General features: G+C 52.8%; 1 protein-coding gene across 2 annotated transcripts in view; it reads right to left on the bottom strand.

Annotated features, from left to right (window-relative positions):
- Positions 1-2,075: 2,075 nt before the first annotated feature.
- The window catches only part of C1QTNF1 (C1q and TNF related 1), a 28,533-nt gene continuing 11,606 nt past the window's right edge, over positions 2,076-19,002 (bottom strand). For both annotated transcript variants that reach the window (XM_063718307.1, XM_009252095.4), the window contains 3 exons: positions 7,738-7,906; positions 5,182-5,321; positions 2,076-4,353 (listed from right to left, as the gene is read on the bottom strand). In XM_063718307.1, coding sequence (XP_063574377.1) covers positions 3,803-4,353; positions 5,182-5,321; positions 7,738-7,892 — 846 coding nt within the window. In that variant the 5' untranslated portion in view covers positions 7,893-7,906 and the 3' untranslated portion in view covers positions 2,076-3,802. The remainder of the gene's footprint in view (positions 4,354-5,181; positions 5,322-7,737; positions 7,907-19,002) is intronic.

Below are 19,002 nucleotides of genomic sequence, written 5' to 3'. Positions count from 1 at the left end.
TAGCTCTAATATTTAGGCCTTTGATCCATGTTTAATTTTTGTATATGGTGTGAGGTAGGGGCCCAACTCCATTCTTTTGCATGTTGGGACGTTGACATCTTGCATTATTTATTATTTTCTGTTACATTCTATTTTTTTAATAATCTGGGCAACAATGTCTCATCTTATGCTAGTCATTATGGCCCAATAAAATCAGCTTGTCATCACGCCACTGCATTCCCATAATGGACCTTACAGAAAATTATCATTGAGGACTAGTGTGGGCCATGCCCTCCTCATCCCCATCCCTGGCTACAAAAGCTCCTGAAAGTCCTAACATAAGCAGTTATTTCGTTGGGCTGAGTCATCAGCCATTTCTAAGTCCTTTTGCTGAAACACTGATACTTGTATTACAACTGAGTTTTCCAGACCCTTTACTGAGATGGCTAGCCAATTTCTCACCAGCTTGGGACAGGAAACTGGGAGAGGACCCCGTCAAGATCAACTGCTTGGGGAGGGCATCAGGTGGAGCAGATCACTTGGTACCAAGCATGCAGCTCTTCTGAGAAGGCTGACTTCTGTGTCACACGGCAGTCAAAACCCTGGGAAAGTCCTCAGGAAGGCAAGGACCATATCTTATCTGTCCTTATGCCTCCAGTGCCTAGCACATGGTCTACCACAAAGCAGGAGCAAGGGAAATATTTGGAGGAAGAATGGGTGGAGCATAAATGCCAGCCTGAAAATATTGGGGGTGGGGAAACCCCAAAGATAGAGGGGTGTTAAAAGGAGCACGGAGCGGGCCCTGGAGCAGACCCTGCCTCTTTTCCCACGGGAATTTGGGCAGCAGAGAAACAAGTATTACATGGTCCACATGACTCAGTCTCCAGAGAGGGTTGTCATTGGGCACCTGTATGAAGCTGGCTGATTCCCTCCAGGCACCTCTGGGAAGGGCACTTAGCCCCTGCTCCCCACTGCCTGGGAAGAACGTCCTCTGCTGAGTGGCCTGAACTCTGCAGAGGTGGGGGCCTGCTCCTTCTCCCACAGAGAGCAGGATTGCAGGGTCCACCTGATCCAGTCTGGCTCTAGCCCAAGGCCAAGCATGACCACGTGGCCTCACCCCAGGAGCGGGCAGAGGAAGGAGATCAGCCGTTTGCAGCCTGCTGGCACCAGAGAGAGCAAGGTAGCTTCTGTGCTGCCCGCTGGCAGCTGGATCAGTGCCTGGCTGTTAACCCAGTTGGCAAGTGATGGAGAGAAGAAGGAACATCTGCTCTGTACCACAGGAGAACAGAAGGGGCTGCTGATGGGTGTATTCAAGCTGCAAGCCATGGTAGAGGTTGAACTGTAGCCCCCAAAAAAAGATATGTCCAAGTCCTCACCTCTGCTACCTGTGAATGTCACCTTATTTGGAAATAGTCTTTGCAGATGTAATTAAGTTAGGATCTAGAGAGAAGACTGTCCTGGATTTACAGTGGGCCCTAAATATTTACCTGATTCTCTAAATCCAACAACAGGTATTATAGTAAGGGAAGGGAGAGGAAGATTTGAGACACATGGAGGGAAAGCCACATGAAGATGGAGGCAGAGCCTGAGGAGATGCAGCCACAAGCCAAGGAGTGCCTGGGGCTACCAATAGCTGTAAGGGGCAGGAAGGACCCTCCGCTAGAGCCTTATGCCACCCACACCCCAACCCCGGTTTCCACGGCAGCCCTAGGAAAGGAATAGTGTGTCCAGGCTGCAGAGCCACAGCCAAGCTGCTACCTCCACAGTTTCTCTCCCTCCCGGGGGGACAGTGCGGTCCTGCTCAGAAGATCAAGCCCCTGCCTCCCACCCACCTCTCAGACCCACCCAGGCCCACCCAGGCCCCAGGCGCCCGACTCAGGCACACATTCAGCTGCAGCTGAGACACAATCTGGCTGCCCCTCCCATGGGAGGCTGCACCCCCTGGAGGAGCAAGGCAATTCAGGGTCCAGCATGCACCTGCTGGGTACCAATGTCCCCAGGTACGAAGCTGAGGGTCTCCCAGGCAGGAGTGGGCCTTGAGTGCAGAGGAGAAGACGATGAGGATTCGGTTTAAAGAGCAAACTGACGAGGCAGGATGCTGAAAACACAATTCTGAGTTTAATGTTTTCTGGAAAGAGCTGGGGGAGCTTAAGCAGCGAGTGTGGTGCTCTGCTTCCGGGCACGCCCACAGGAACTCGGCTTCAGAGTCTGACCCGCAGAAGTTCTTTAAAGAGAGGGACTTAGGGACCCCAGATCCCGGCAGCCAGGCCCAGAGAGGGAAACAGGATTAGTCAAAACCAGGTGGGGGATGGAGGGAAGGAAGAGAGGCAGCGGGGGTTTGGGGGCCCAGCGGGTAGCAAGAGTGACCCTGGGCATCAATGTGGGGTGAGGTGGAGAGGGGCTATGGGGTTCCTGAAGATCAGAGAATGTGGTGGCCATGGGCAGGGCCAGAGCACCGTGGAGATGCCACAACCCTGCTCCAGGTGGTCCTGAAATTGCCACAGGGGCTATTGCCTCTCCTGCCACCCAGCTCCTGAGAGTGAATCCTGACACGGCTGGTTGGGACGTGCACTTCCTCTTGACTCTGGTCTCAGGACTGAGGCTCACAGGAGCCTGAGAAACAGGCAAGCGGGAGCTTTCCAGCCCCTTCCAGCTCTCCCCTGCTCTGAAGCCTAGAAAAAGCCCCTCTCAGGCTACTGGTCAGAGGCCTGGATGAGGGCGGTGGGGGGGGCAGAAAGAGTCTGGATCAGCCTCGCTGCCAACCAACACAACACATATGGAAATGGGGATGCTTAGCCCACGAGGAGATGGGAGACTGCAGTGCTGTGTGAGGTGTTTTATAAAAACAGAAGCCAAGGCCCCGGGGCCTTCTGGGGCTGATTCGTGCGGGAGGAGGCACAGAAAGCCAATGCCAGGTTGGCAGGCATAGAGACCCCGCCCCCAAGGGCTCTGGGGTGGCACAGGGGTGGAGCAGAGCCACACATGGATGTACCAGGAGCTCTGCCCCTCATAGAAACGTCTGCAGGCCTGGGGGACCCACGGGTCCCTGGCCACTGTCAGGAGCCCTTCGGCTGCTTCTACCACCCGAAGCCAAGGCAGGGGGCTCAGCTGTCCCTCTGGGAGGCTGACACTTGGGGCCCCAGCCCCCATCACCTCGCAGCTATGACTCAGAAAGACCAGCAGAGCCCTTGCTCAAGGCCACAGGGATATCAGGGTCCACCCGTCCCTCAAGAAAGCTTCTACGTGGCTTAAAAGAATTAAGCCAGAGGTAGTTTCCTGCCCCCAGCCCCTCCCCTGACCCCAGAACTTTAACTTTTGGAAATTCGCTTAAGCAGAGTCTCAACTGAAAAGGCCTCTCTCTTGGGAGCCAGCAGGCTGGCTGGAAAGACAAAAATAACAACCCTTTTCTTTGTCCTCCACGGTTTACTTTGCTCCTTTTGAGACCTTTAGAATTTGCCTAATTATTTCCAAGGACTGGAGCCGCGGTGCCGCACCCTGGGACGCCCTGCCGCCACCCGCGTCTCGCCGTGCGGGGTCACTTGAGGATGTGTGCAGAGACGGCAGCAGAAGGTCCCCGAGGGTTCTCGCGGGTGCCCCGCCCTGGTGATTTCATCTGCCGTCAGCTCTCTCCAGAGGCTGCGGGATCTGGGAGCACCGACCGCTTTGGCTTTCCGTGTGTGCAGGGCGTCTCCTGAATGCCAAAGCCAGGGAGGCAGAGTCCAGGGATGGGGGAAGAGGCGGTGGGGTCAGCCTGGTGCTGAGCCCTGGGGTCCGCACAGCGCAGGGGTGGAAGGTGGAGAGAGGAAAGGAGGTGGCCGGCCAGCTAGGGCTCGGTGGCATGCTTGACTAGGTAGCCACTGAAGGTGATGTAGGTGTCCAGCTCCTCGCTGAAGATGGCGTTCTCGCGTTCACCCTTGTAGAGGCGTACCCACACCTGGTCCTGCTCCCGCAGCTCCAGCATCAGGCTCTGGCTTTGCATGATGCTTCGGTCGCCCACCTGCGCGAACAAGATCACCACCTCCTCCTCGTTCTTCATGATGTGCAGGTACGTCTCCTTCTGGTTCCAGGTGTGCACGTTGAGGCTGAAGAAGTAGATGCCGGGCACGTAGCAGTAGAACTTGCCGGTGAACATGTTGAAGTGGCCGTAGAGGTTCACGAACTCCGTGTCGAAGATCACCGTCTGGTAGTAGTGGTTGCTGTGCATGGGCTTCTTCCGGCCCACCGAGAAGGCGGCGTAGTGGCTCTTGCACCGCTCCCCAGGGGCCCCCATGGAGCCCTTCTGCCCTTTGGGTCCAGTGTGGCCCCTGGCCCCTGCTGAGCCTGTTTTGCCATATTTCCCTTGGAGGCCTCGATCTCCGCGGTCACCCTTCTCCCCTAAAAGGGACGGGAAAACGCATGCTGTTAATGGAGCAATCCAGTGGTGTCCTGAGCCTTGGCTGCTCACGCTCTGGTCCCTGGCGCTGTCCTGATTCGTCCTCACAGCCCTGACCTGGCAGAAGCTTCACTCCTGCCCCCAGCCCCCCGCCACAGGCGGCTTCCCAGCCTGGCACAGAGGTATTGTGATTCCCAAACTGGCCAAGCAAACAGACTCAACCTCAAGGATGGTTCTATTTTCGCCCAGAAGCAATAATTTTTTTTCCTTCTGGAAAGCCCTGGCAAAAAAAAAAAAAAAAAAAATGGAACATACTGGTTCGTCCAAAAGCAATGGGCTCTGCGGCCAGACCCACGGCTTGCTCTGAGCAAATGAACTCCAGATGTCGGGGCCGGCTCAGGATCTAGGCTGCAAGTGTTCCCAGTTCGATTTCACGGGGCTGTGCAGGGTTATCTGCCGTGTGCAGGACCAGGGCGAGCAGGTGGCATTTCAGAAAGCAGGCTGGGGGACCAAGCCCCAAAGCAAAGGGCCTAGAAGCCTGGTGTCCACATACAACTGGAGGGATGAGGCCCCAAGCAGCCACTGGGCTCCCTCTCCTGCTCTTGGTCCTGCGGGCCCCTTTCCAACCCCTCCTCTTGGAGAGGGGCCAGAGCCTCAAAATCAGAATTTCCTGTGCCTTCCCCTCTAGATGACAGCCTGCCTGCCTCTGCTCCCTGTCCCGAGGGAGACATTCTGCTCTCGCCCAGCCCCACCCTAAAGACTCCATCCCTTCCTCTGGATCAGCAGAGAGCAGCCTGGCCACCCCGTGCTTGTCTTTGCAGCCATCTGACCTTTCAAGATAGTGATGTTGATCTGGGGCACTGCGGTCACCGGGTACATAGAGGTACCGGGGTCACAGCAGCGCAAGCACCGGGAAGCAGCGAGCCCCTGGTCCTGACTGGGCCTGTATTTTTCATGTTGTTCTTCAGCCCTGAGGGAATAAAGAATCACAGTGAAAGTCAGCAACTCTCAGGCCTGGAAACCCTTCTCTCTTCTGCTGCCAGTGGTTCTGGCATGCCTGACCTGCCTTCTCACTCTCTCACCTGGACCCACAAGGCTCTGTGTTCACGCTGGTGGGCTCATGGCCCACTCTGGGATCCTCACTACAGAACGAGCCCCCTGCCCTCTGTTAAAGGCAATGACAGTCCTGGAAACACACAGCAATCAACTGAGTGCCACGCAAGATGGGGGCTGCTCGGGAGAAATCCACATCTCTAGGAGAGGGTCTTTGGGTGACACAAGACAATGCTGGGACTCCCTATCGTATATCTGTGATGCTAGAAAATAACATATGAAGCTGACTCGTCTGCAAATAAAAAGGTTCAACTGGATCTTTAGGATTCCTCTCAGCTGTAGCCGCTGGAGAGACTCTTTTATGTTTCCAACCTGACATTGGAAGGACAAGCCCGCAGGCAGGATGGATGGCGGCGGCTCCTGGCTGCCACCTCGCGGCCCCTCATGGCATCACGTGTGCTCTGGCTTGTGGCTCTTCTTGCCCAGGCTGTAGAGCCGTGCAGACCCATGGAGACAGCAAAGTCCCCCTGGATGGGCCAGCTCCTCATCTAATGCTGCTCCCACTTCTGCACCCCAGACTGTCCAGGAAACGGATCTCTGTGCCCTAAGTTCAGCTACCCATAAGCCCAGGACTCCCAGATGGACATTTCACCCCTACCTCTCTCCTAAGCCCCAGACCTTGACTTCAAACTTCTCACCAGAAGTCTCCATCTGGAGATGCAACAGGCCCCACAAATGTCATGTGTGCAAAACCGAAACCCCTGTCCCCATCCCTTCGCCCCTGGAATCTTCTGAGCTCTGTTCCCGGCATCAACAGCGGGTGCCCAGGGTGGAGCCTTCAGCGTCACCCCTGACTCCCCCCACCCCCTGCCACAACCTTCAGCAGAGTCCTGGGCCCCCAGCCTCAAGGCACCTCCAGACTTGAGCCCAGGGCCCTCATCATCTCTGATGCACCCCTGCCATTTCGACTCTCGCTTGGAATCTGCCCCTCCCTGCACCAGCTCATCCTCTCTGCTGCCTCCCTCTGGCATTCTTCCAAGAACACCATCCAATTCAAGCTTTCCCATGACTCCTCTTGTTCTTTCTAGGATTGAGCTCAGGTGAGACCCTCCCCAACTAGACCCAGCTGCCTCCAGGCTCAACTGCCCTCCTGTCCTCCAGCCTCCAGCACTGGGTCTCACCATCCCAAACCACCCACCAGCCCCAACAAACACTGCCAGCCATGCCTTTCTGGCTATCAGGTGGCTTTCCCCTCCTTCTGCACCTGGGAGGCCCCCAGGTGTGCTTCAAGACCCAGTTCACTCCTCTCAGTCTTCCTGGGCCCCACTCCTCCCTCTCCTGGCCCTGCCTCCAGCGTCATGGGTGCACCCCTACTACAAAGCCCACCGTGCCACCCTGTCTCTCATGGGTCTGCCTCCCTCTTGGCCTCAGAGCTCCTGGAGGCCAGGACTATGCCACTCATGTGTCCCCCTGTGCCTGGGGGATGGCCTGACTGATAGGAGGGGCTCAATCAAAGAAAGAGGAGGGAGAGGAAGAAAGAACGGAATGGTGTGACTCAGCCTCAAATCCTGTCCAATCCCATTGTACACTGAAGTTAGCCTGAAGCCTCAAGTATCAAGTCAGCCCAACACTCAAAATCATGAAGAGACTCCAAGCCAGGCTTGAGCTGTCGCCGGGTCTCCAGGACCTCACGCTGGATACATGGCAGTTAGGTGAAGCACTCGGCTTCCCTAGGAAACGTCCCAGGTCAGCCGGAGTCTCTCTGTCATTGCAGGTCGTAAACACGAAGGCAGATGCCATCCAGAGTCCTTCGCAACCTTTCAAGGGAAGCTGATACTTGGCCTACCCAGTATCTGTTGTCCTCTCCTGTCCTGCAGTGTGATGAGACGCGTGGGCTGTGGACACCAGCTCTTGGTCCAGCATCTCTCTTAAGGCCATGCTCCACCTCTCCCTGCCTCCAAGTGGTGCCTAGGACCCCAGCAGATATTCTCAGCGGACAAAGTGAGAATGGAAAGACAAACCGGAGGGCGGGTTGGGAGCTTGGTCTGCTCTTTTCTTAAGGAGGCAGCTGCAAAGCCACTTGCAGACCCCACTCCTTTAGGCTCGTGGTGAGGCTGGATCACTGTCCGCAGTTTCAGGTGAGGTGCCCAAGCCACTGAAAGGAGGAATAGCTCGTCCGTCCTGCAGGACCAGCCTCCAGCAGGGCCACGGCTTAGCTTCGGCTTTCTCGCCTTCACATCTCACAGTGAACCAACACCCCCAGGGGTCCCAAGGCCCAGGCTCAGCATGGCCAGAGCCAGAGCTCCTGCTATTACACCCTCGTGGCCCCTCACCTCTCGGCATGGTCCGGAGGGGACGGCAGCTCCTCAGTCCCCTCCCACTCCTGCTGTTCCCCCTGGACATGGGGCACACGACTCAGGACCAGGCCAGAGGCAAAGGCCAGGAGCAGGCAGTACGCCAGCAAGAGTCCCTGTCCACGGGAGCCCATCTTCCTGCCGGGCCCTGGTGGGAAAGAAACACACGGGGAAGGCACCGAGTTAGGAAGGAGCTGCAAAGAGAAACAGCCTCACGCCACTGGGAAATGCTGCAGTTACACAGCTTCTGGGAGGACAACCACTTTCACACACCAATGCATGCACACACACACAACGCATGTGCACACACGCACATGCACACAATTCACATACATGCAACCCACACACATGCACACTCAACACACATGCAATCCACACATGCACACACATTCACATACACTCACATGCAACCCACACATTCACATGCACACTCACATGCAATCCACGCACTCACATGCACACTCTTAACACACATGCAATCCACACGCTCACATGCACTCTCAACACATGCACACACGCACATACATGCAATCCACACACATGCACTCAACACACATGCAATCCACATGCTCACATGCACTCTCAACACACATGCACAACTCACATGCACACATACCCAAATCACATGCGCACTCAACACACATGCACACACATGCACACATGTACCCATATCACATGCACACTTACATGCAATCCATACATGCACACACATTGACATACATGTAATCCACACACATGCACACACTCTTACATGCACACTTACATATACCATCACATGCACTCATGCAATCCACACATGCACACACATTCATACATGCAATCCACACACATGCACACACATTCACATACATGCAATCCACTCACACATGCACACACATTCACATACATGCAACCCACACATGCACACACATTCACATACATGCAATCCACACACATGCACACACATTCACATACATGCAATCCACTCACACATGCACACACATTCACATACATGCAACCCACACATGCACACACATTCACATACATGCAACCCACACATGCACACACATTCACATATATGCAATCCACACACATGCACACACATTCACATACATGCAACCCACACATGCACACACATTCACATACATGCAATCCACACACGCACACACATTCACGTACATGCAACCCACACATGCACACACATTCACATACATGCAACCCAAACATGCACACACATTCACATACATGCAATCCACACATGCGCATTCACATGCATGCAATCCACACACATTCACATACGTGCAACCCACACATGCATTCACATACATGCAATCCACACATGCACACACTCTTACATGCACACTCACATATACCATCACATGCACTCATGCAATCCACATGTGCACACACATACATGCAACCCACACACATGCACACATTCACATACATGCAATCCACACACATGCACACACATTCACATACATGCAACCCACACACATGCACACAACATATATGCAATCCACACACATGCACACACATTCACATATACACATGCAACCCACACATGCACACACATTCACATACATGCAACCCACACATGCACACACATTCACATACATGCAATCCACACATGCACACACTCTTACATGCACTCACATATACCATCACATGCACTCATGCAATCCACATATGCACACACATACATGCAACCCACACACATGCACACACATTCACATACATGCAATCCACACACATGCACACACATTCACATACATGCAACCCACACACATGCACACACATTCACATACATGCAATCCACACACATGCACACACATTCACATATACACATGCAACCCACACATGCACACACATTCACATATACACATGCAACCCACACATGCACACACATTCACATACATGCAACCCACACATGCACACACATTCACATACATGCAATCCACACACATGCACATTCACATACATGCAATCCACACGCACACTCAACACACGTGCACACACATGCACACATTCACATGCATATAACCACATCACATGCACACTCACATGCACCCACACATACTCTCAACTCATTCACATGCATGCATTTCCACTCATGCACACATGTGCTCACATGTACACCTTCACATGTGCACACACACTGTGCCCCCAGAGCCTCAGCCAGTCAGGCTGGTGTTGAAGGGTTGCTGAGCAAGGTGCTGTCTCTGCCCACCCAGCCTCTCGGGAAGGAGAGTCTATCAGCCGCTGGCCCCACAGACAATCGTTTACCACCCCTCTTAGGACAGTAAGAAAAATCCCAAGTAAGCTTTGAATGATCATCATCCCTTAACTCAAAGCAAAGCTGGCTCAATGACCAGGTCCTTCACCGGTGGGCAGGTGGATAGGAAGGTGGCTGCAAGCTGCTTTCTGGCCACCAGGCGGCGCATCAGCGAGTGTCCTTGGCATCTACTTTAGGGATGTGCCAAGCCCAGCCCCACAGAGCAGTCATCCTTCCAGGAAGCCAACCCCACGTCTCTCACTCCTGGAGCTTTTGGCAAAAGCTTGGGGCAGGACCCCCTCCATCCAGCACTGGGACAATCCTTCTAGAAAGGGGTGCTCACGGAGGTGGGGAGTCCAGGGAGCCCCTGACAGGAGGCGCTTGGGCCCACATTAGGCGAACGCCCACCTGCCACCCTGTGAGCAGCTCGCTTCCCTCGCCCAGGAATCTGGCATCAGGAGTCGCAGGCCCAGCCATTTCAGGTGGGCCGAAACCTCCCCACCGAGGGGCACAGTGACTGTGGTCAACTCTAACCCCTCTTTGTTCACCAAAATGTAAAACTCGAAATGTCGCAGGCCCCGTGGGAACACCTTATTCAACACACCGCCACCCAGTGAGAAGGTGGGTGGGAAGCGTCCCTCACTCCCGGCTGCTAGGCCAGTGTGGACTCCAGCTCTTTCTTGAGAGGCAAACAGTGAAAGCAAGGGCTCATCTCCAAAGGCCCTGGGCCAGACTCTTCCTCCTCTAACTCCTCTTATGTTTAAGGAAAGTTAAAATCCTGAGACAGATTTCTTTCTCTGCCCATATTACACACCAAGATGACCGCGACGTCTTACTCATCTTGGGAAGCCGGGAATTTCTTCCACACATGCCATCGCTTGGGGGCTTTGGAGCCTCTGCAGGGGATGGCTGTAGCGGGCTTTTTTTTTTTTTTTTTTTTTTTTTGAGATGGAGTCTTGTTCTGTCACCCAGGCTGGAGTGCAGCAGCGTGATCTCGGCTCACTCCGCCTCCTGGGTTCAAGTGATTCTCCTGCCTCAGCCTCCCAAGCAGCTGGGATTACAAGCACGCGCCACCACGCCCAGCTAATTTTTGTATTTTTAGTAGAGATGGGGTTTCACCACGTTGGCCAGGCTGGTCTGGAACTTCTGACCTCAAGTGATCCACCCACCTCAGCCTCCCGAGGTGCTGGGATTCCAGGCGTGAGCCACGGCGCCCGGCCTTTAGTGGGCTCTTGAGTGAAGTCTGAAGGGCTCCCCACAGAGCCCTCACACCAAGTCAACATTGCAGGGGAAGATCTGGAGTCCAGGGCTCTCCCGATAGAGCCTCCGAGGTGACAGTGAGGAAAGCAAGGCTGGCCCCCCCGAACCTCTCTCCTCCCCTGTCACACATACCTACACCCGGTCTTCACCGCCCTGCATGGCCCCCGCCCCATCCCTGCAGTGGCTTAGCTGGAGCCCCGACCTCCAAGTGTCCTACCAGCCAGCTGTCCCTCCCATGTGTCAGGGCCCAGAGACCATCCCAATGACCAAGGAGCTGCTTAGGCCACAGCCCCCACCCAGAATCTCTGATACCTCCCACCACTTGCCAAAGAAAGTGTGTATGTGCACATGGTAATTTATAAAATACACATCTAAGTTCTCTCTCCAGCCATCCGTCTGGTTAGGTTTGAGAACACTTCCTCATTAATTTTTATCTCATCACAGATGGCCCCACAATTAATCCTGTAGAGAGACAATATTCATTCATTACTGTACCAAATTTGTAAATGAGAAAACAGAGACTTGGAGAAGCTAATTAGCCTAAAATTCTGATTTTTTTTTTTTTTTTTTTTTTTTTTTTGACAGGATCTCACTGTGTGAGTGAGTGCAGTGGTGCAATCTCGGCTCACTGCAGCCTCTGCCTCCTGGACTTGAGCCATCCTCCCACCTCAGCCTCACAAGTAGAAGGGACTGCAGGTATGCACTACCACACCTAGCTAATTTTTTTTTTTTTTTTTTGTAGAGACAAATTTTCACCATGTTGCCCAGGCTGGTCTCAAACTCCTGGGCTCAAGTGATCCGCCCACCTCAGCCTCCCAAAGTGCTGGGATTACAGGCGTGATCCTCCACGCCGGGCCAAGACTGATTTTTGAGCAGGGTGGCTGCATTTGAACTCAGACAGGCTGACAACAGATGACAATAAAATCCTGCCCCCCTTGTCTTCAACACCCAACTCAAGGTCTCATAGTCTTCCTGAAGCCTTCCCAGGCCCCTCAACTGGGAAAAATTCTCCATCCTCGGTTTTAGTTTTCTTTTTTGATACAGGGTCTCACTCTGCCTCACTCAGCCTCAACCCTCCCGGCTCAGGCCATCTGCCTACCTCAACCTCTCAAGTAGCTGGAACTACAGGCACACGCCACCACGCCCAGCTAAATTTTTTTTTTGTTGTTTTTTCGTAAAGACACGGTTTCACCGTGTTTCCCCGGCTGGTCTCAAACTCCTGAGCTCAAGCAATCCACCTGCCTTGGCCTCCCAAAGTGCTGGGATTATAGGCGGGCGCCATAATTTTGTTTTTCTTATTGTCTCCTACTGCAGACAGTTTGTCTAGCCTATGAGAGTCTACTCAGCAGACCGTGGGTGACCTCCTCCAGGGCTGGGACGTCCCCCAGCCAAGCATCCCACAGCACCCTGAACGTCACTGGTGCTCAGCAAATATTTGTCAGATTGAATTCTCTAAATTTGTTTATTTCTCTATTTCTGTATTTCCTCTGTTTCTCCTTGGTGCCTTAATAATTACTCTGTTTTTTCCTTTTAAGTGGCAAACTTGTACCAGTTAAAAGGAAAAGAGATTTTCCTTTCTTTAAACATTTTTTTCCTGAATCCCAAATTTTATATATATACATACACTTGTTTACATATATATACATATTTACATATATATATACACACACACACATATCTATTTCAGAGAGGTTGGAAAGTAACTACAAAAGGCATTAAAAAGCTACCTTGGATTATTCTACTCTGTGGTATCTCAACCCCGGCACCATTGAGGGATTGGTGGTTTTTTTTGTTTTGTTTTATTTTGAGACGGAGTCTCGCTCTGTCACCCAGGCTGGAGTGAAGTGGCGCAATCTTGGCTCACTGCAACCTCCGCCTCCCAGGTTCAAGTTATTCTCCTGCCTCAGTCTCCCTAGTAGCTGAGATTACAGGCATGCGCCTCCACACCCGGCTAATTTTTGTATTTTTAGTAAAGACAGGGTTTCGCCATGTTGGCCAGGCTGGTCTTGAACTACTCCTGACCTCAGGTGATCCACCTGCCTCGGCCTCCCAAAGTGCTGGGATTACGGGCGTTTGCCGCCGCACCTGGCCAACCCTGGCACCACTGAGGTTTAGGCCTAGATAATCCCCTGTGGTGGGAGGCTAGCCTGCATGCTGTAGGATGCTTAGCAGTAACCCTGGACTGTCCCCACCAGATGCCATTAGCACCACTACCTCTAGTTATGACAACAAAAAATGTCTCCAAACGTGGTCTCCAAATGTCTCCAAAAAATGTCTCCAGCATTTGTTTTTATGTTGGTCTATCTCTTTCTAGTCTAGCAAAGGGATTTTCTACACCTTGGTCAGAAGAGACGGGGTCCAGGATGCAGCTGGGTTAGGAATGATGCTGTCACCGGGGTGGGGTGGAGCTGGGAAACCCCAGCAGAGAGCCCCAGGCTCAGGCTGGTAGGGAGAAGGCCACTTTGGCAGTGGTGGCTCTCCTCAAAAGCCTGCTCTTTGGAGTCAGATTGAAATCTTTCCTTCTTGAAAAGATCTTAAGAACCATTTTACCAAATCCCACAGCAAAGCCAGCGTCATAACATTATGATCATTTTAGTCACTTTTGGGCAAAAACAGTATTGCCCAACATCTAACCAAACTTGGCTCCAGATCACTGTTAGTGATTTCCAGCAAAAATCCCCCCACAGTGGGGAGGCTGTGTCCCAGCAAGGTTATCTGGAAGAACGTGTTAGGCAGTTCCAGGGAAGTGCCCTGAGCACATCTTGACCAGCGGTGTGAAACCCACGTGAATCCAGATCCACGTGGCCCAGTCTCCAGGCCTCATCACAGTCAAGGCAACTGAAGACAGTTCCAGCATGACTCAAGCTCTTTACTTGCCTTTCCCAAATCCTGCAAATATGAGCCAATTTCCATGGTAATTCGGCGACCATTTTCCTTCCCTCCATGTCCCTGAGGACCAGCCGCTCTTCAGCATCCCTTCCCCAACCCCACATCTTCCACCTACACCCGACCTTCTCCCCAACAAGAACACATCCCCCTTTACAGGAGGAGGGAGGCTGGAAAAGAGAAACCAGGCTACACACAGGACGTAGAGGAGGACAGGAAGCCTGAGAACACGTCCTTGTTAATAATTTGTATCCCGGCCGGGCGCAGTGGCTCACGCCTGTAATCCCAAAACTTTGGGAGGCCAAGGCAGGTGGATCACCTGAGGTCAGGAGTTCAAGACCAGCCCGGCCAACATGGTGAAACCCCGTCTCTACTAAAAATACAAAAATTAGCAGGGCGTGGTGGGGTGCGCCTGTAGTCCCAGCTACTTGGGAGGCTGAGGCAGGAGAATTGCTTGAACTCAGGAGGCGGAGGTTGTGGTGAGCCAAGATCGTGCCACTGTACTCCAGCCTGAGCAACAGAGTGAGACTCCGTCTCAAAAAAAAAAGAAAACAAAGAAAAAATATTGTATCCCTTGGTTGCTTGTGGTGGCTCACACCCATCATCCCAGCACTTTGGGAGGCCAAGGTAGGCGGATTGCTTGAGCCTAGGAGTTCCAGACCAGCCTGGACAACATGGTGGAGCCCCATCTCTACCAAAAACACAAAAATTAGCCAGGCATGGTGGTGTTCGCCTGTAGTCCCAGCAGCTGCTCAAGAGACTGAGGTAGGAGGATCACCTGAGTCCAGGAGGTCAAGGCTGCAGTGAGCCGTGATCGCACCACTGCACTCCAGCCTGGGTGACAGAGTGAGACCCTGTAGTAGTAATAATAATTTTTATCCCTCCACAGGCCTCATAGCTCTGTGGTAGATCCTTTAAGGAGACAGTAGTCACACACAAGTTCATGATTCCTTATATTTGTTTCAAATTGGGCCTTTTGGCTGGGCGCAGTGGCTCACGCCTGTAATCCCAGCACTTTAGGAGGCTGAGGAGGGTGGATCACTTGAAGTCAGGGGTTCGAGACCAGCCTGGTCAAGATGGCGAAACCCTGTCTCTAGTAAAAATACAAAAATTGGCCGGGCACAGTGGCTCACACCTGTAATCCCAGCACTTTGGGAGGCCGAGGCTGGTGGATCACGAGGTCGGGAGATCGAGACCATCCTGGCCAACATGGTGAAACCCTGTCTCTACTAAAAATACAAAAATTAGTTGGGCATGGTGCCACATGCCTGCAATCCCAGCTACTTGGGAGGCTGAGGCAGGAGAATCGCTTGAACCAGGGAGTCGGAGGTTGTGGTGAGCCGAGATCATGCCACTGCACTCCAGCCTGGCAACAGAGCGAGACTCCACCTCAAAAAAAAAAAAAAAAATACAAAAATTAGCTGGGCATGGTGAATAAATAAATAAGTGAGTCCTGTTATATTTTTGTCTCACCTCCATGCTCTCATGCCTGCGTGCTGACAGCGGACCCCTGAAGCTCTGGGACCATGTGCCTGGGCTTTGTCCTGACGCTCCACCCAGCGCAGGGTCTTTTGTCAAAAGCATTCTGTAAACACTGTTTTCCTTTTTCTTTAATCCTCATCAGGTGAGCAGCTGTTCTGAGAGGCAAGAAGCCTATAATCTCTTTGAATTGCAAGGAGCCTTGGCAGACAAGTCCAAGCTGCCCTCTCAGCTGACAATCTAACACAGGCTGGGTTTACTGAATGCCCATGATTTGCATGGCATTGTGCAAGAGCTTGGGAGGAAGTGATTCAACCATGAATTAAATCTATTCCCTGACCTCAAGAATATAACAGGCTAGTGAAGGAAACAGACACGTACCCAATTATAGCTCAAGACAGAACAGCACATGTTGAATTAAAATGCTAAGTGGGTAACATTCTAGAACTGTGCTCTCCGGTACAGTGGCTGCTATGTGTGGCTATTTAAATTTAAATTAATTAAAATGAAAGAAAATTCAAAATTCAGTTCTTCAGCTACACTAGCCACGTTTCAAGCATTCAATAACTATTAATACATGTAGGCCGGGCACGGTGGTTCACGTCTGTAATCTCAGCACCTTGGGAGACCAAGGTGGGAGGATCGCCTGAGCCCAGGAGTTCAAGACCAGCCTGGGCAATATATCCGGACCCCATCTCTACAAAAAATGCAAAGATTAGCCAGGCATGGTGGTGTGCACCTGTAGTCCCAGCTCCTCTGGAGGCTGAGGCAAGAGGATTGATTGATCTCAGGGGGTTCAGGCTGTAGTGAGCCATGACCGCGCCACTGCACCCTAGCCTGGGCAACAGAGCAAGACCCTGTCTCAAAACATAAAAAGCCACATGTAGCTAGTGGTTACCATGTTGGAAAGTATAGAATAGAACATTTCAATCATTGCAGAAAGTTCTGTTGGACAGCTCTGTTCTAGATTAAAATGAAGTCATCAGAGAGGAAGCAGTAACTGTGAACAAACGGCAGGCCAGAAATCTGAGAGGCGTTTAGACCCTTTCCTCTCGTGCATCCACATCTCATCCGTCCCCAGCCTGCTTGAATAGATCCTAAAGGTCAACTCTCCCTCCTACCCTGTGCCTGTATCAGATGCCCTCCAGGGGCTCCGCTGTCCCCCAGACCTCAGTCCACCTAAGACGAGCATCTTCGTCTGCCTTTTCCAGGGTCTAGACGTTGCCCCCGCCCCCGGTTTACATTCATCTCCCAAGGAAGCTTGGCATAAGATAGGACTTTATCCCACACCTAGTGGTTTCCAGTTCAAGAATTGGATTCAGGCCAGGTATGGTGGCTCACGCCTATAATCCCAGCACTTTGGGAGGCGGAGGTGGGCAGATCACTTGAGGCCAAGAGCTCGAGACCAGCCTGGCCAACATGGTAAAACCCTGTCTCTACTAAAAATACAAAAATTAGCTGGGTGCAGTGGTGTGTGTCTGTAATCCCAGCTACTCAGGAGGCTGAGGCAGGAGAATCGCTTGAACCCAGGAGGCGGAGGTTGCAGTGAGCCGAGATCCCGTCACTGCACTCCAGCCTGGATGACAAAGCGAGACTGTCTCAAAAAAAAAAAAAAATACGATTCAGCCCAGCACCCAAACACTCCTGGTTTCTACACAGCCTCAATGGCCCCTTAGCCATCACCACCCCTTCGTGCCACCCCCTCCTGCCACCTTTGGAACATCCCCAGAATCCTCCCAACCAGAAGAGAAGCCCTGAGTCCACTCCCCCTCGGCTGTGATGTCTGGTAGAATTCTCCTGTTGAGAAGCATAGAGCTTTCCTGTTCCTGCAAGAGGATTCAGGTACTGGGTTGCCAAGAAAGAGGAAGGTGCCACATTGGGGTGTCCTTCTGACAGGTGACATCTGCTCATAGCCCTTTCCTCCCCGCCAGAAGCCATTCATTCGTCATGCTAATTGCCCATTGACCAAACTCTTCCAGTGACGGGCAGGAGCGGGGCAGAGTGGCTCCCATTTGATGAGTGATGTGTGTTTACCTCTTCTAGAAGCCCATTTAATAGCTAATGTTCCCTGCTCTAATTGCACTGCCCCCACTGGTCTCAGACTCTCCCTCTTCCCCTCAACCTCGTGGTGGATGGGGTTCCCTTATGGAAGGAATTCTCGCCAGATGGAGGCGAGCAGCCTCTTTTCCTGAGAGATGCCGGGGGTCCTGGAGCCCATCTCCTCTCTCAATCTCCCTCTCTCCTGTTTCCAAAAAGCTGCCCTCTGTCTTGCAGAAGGAGGGTTTGTTTTTAAGGCTTAGGTGTTTATTTGGTTACTTCCAAAGCCCAAGTCCAGGGATGAATACAGACTCTTCCAGGGCTACTTGCTAGTTAATTAGCAACAGTTCCCTCTTCCCTGGAGGGGAATGAGGTCTGGCTTGGGACAAAAAAGTGAAGCGAAGACAGGCCAAGAATTCTCCCATCCTAAAGCATCTCCCTCCCATCTTGGAGCAACTGCACCTTCACCAGGAAGGACTCACCTGGAGCGAAGAGTGAGACTCAGTGTAAATTTTTCCCCAGGCCCTGCAAACGAGGAGGCCGCATGAGCCACCAGGCATCCGGCCTTCGGGGCGCTTGGCCAGCCCAGCCTCCAGAGCTCCTATTCCGTCCCAGTGGAAACAAAGATTTCCTTGAGTAGAGCAGCTGTCCTCAGCTCACCTCCCAGCTGGAAGGCCTCGGGCGGCAGGCTTGCCCCTGCTTTGAGAACCGTGTGAGAGAGAAGAGGCACCAACAGCTGCCCTGAGCCCACTCTGCAGGTGGCCTGGCCCGCCGCCCACTTCCCCAGCACCAGCAGCAGGGACACCCTTGGGGACTGACCGCTCCCAAGACAGAGGGAGGAAAGAACCTGGGAATTCTATGGCCTGGTGCCCCTTCGCACCCAGCCCTTTACAAGCAGCACAGACGTATTTGGTTGTCTGGGGCCTGGACAAGCCCCAGCATTTTCCAGGCAGCTCCTGAGGAAGCCTGGCATAAGACAGGGCTTTATCCCCAGCCTGGGGCTTCTAGGTTGGGAATATAATCAGCACAGCATCCCACTGGCCCTCCTCCTGCTGGCCCCACCCCGACTGCTTGGCTACAATCACCCACGACCCTCGTGGTACCCAACACCCTTCTGCATTCCTCTTTCGTGCACACTTTAAGCATCTGCCAATGTCGACTGCCCTCTTCTTCAGCCCTGGGGTTTGGCCCACACTGTCTCCCAGTGTTTAGCCTTCCTGATCAACCCCCAAAGACAGGTGCTCTCCCAGGCTGTTCCTCAGCTCTCAGCTCTTCTTGCTCCTAATTCTCCTACATTTATTTATTTATTTATTTAGGATACAGGGTCT

The sequence above is a fragment of the Pongo abelii genome, chromosome 19 (assembly GCF_028885655.2).
Source record: "Pongo abelii isolate AG06213 chromosome 19, NHGRI_mPonAbe1-v2.0_pri, whole genome shotgun sequence".
NCBI lineage: Eukaryota > Metazoa > Chordata > Mammalia > Primates > Hominidae > Pongo > Pongo abelii.
The sequence above is the reverse complement of the archived record's forward strand: the minus strand, read 5'-3'. Positions and strand labels throughout refer to the sequence as shown.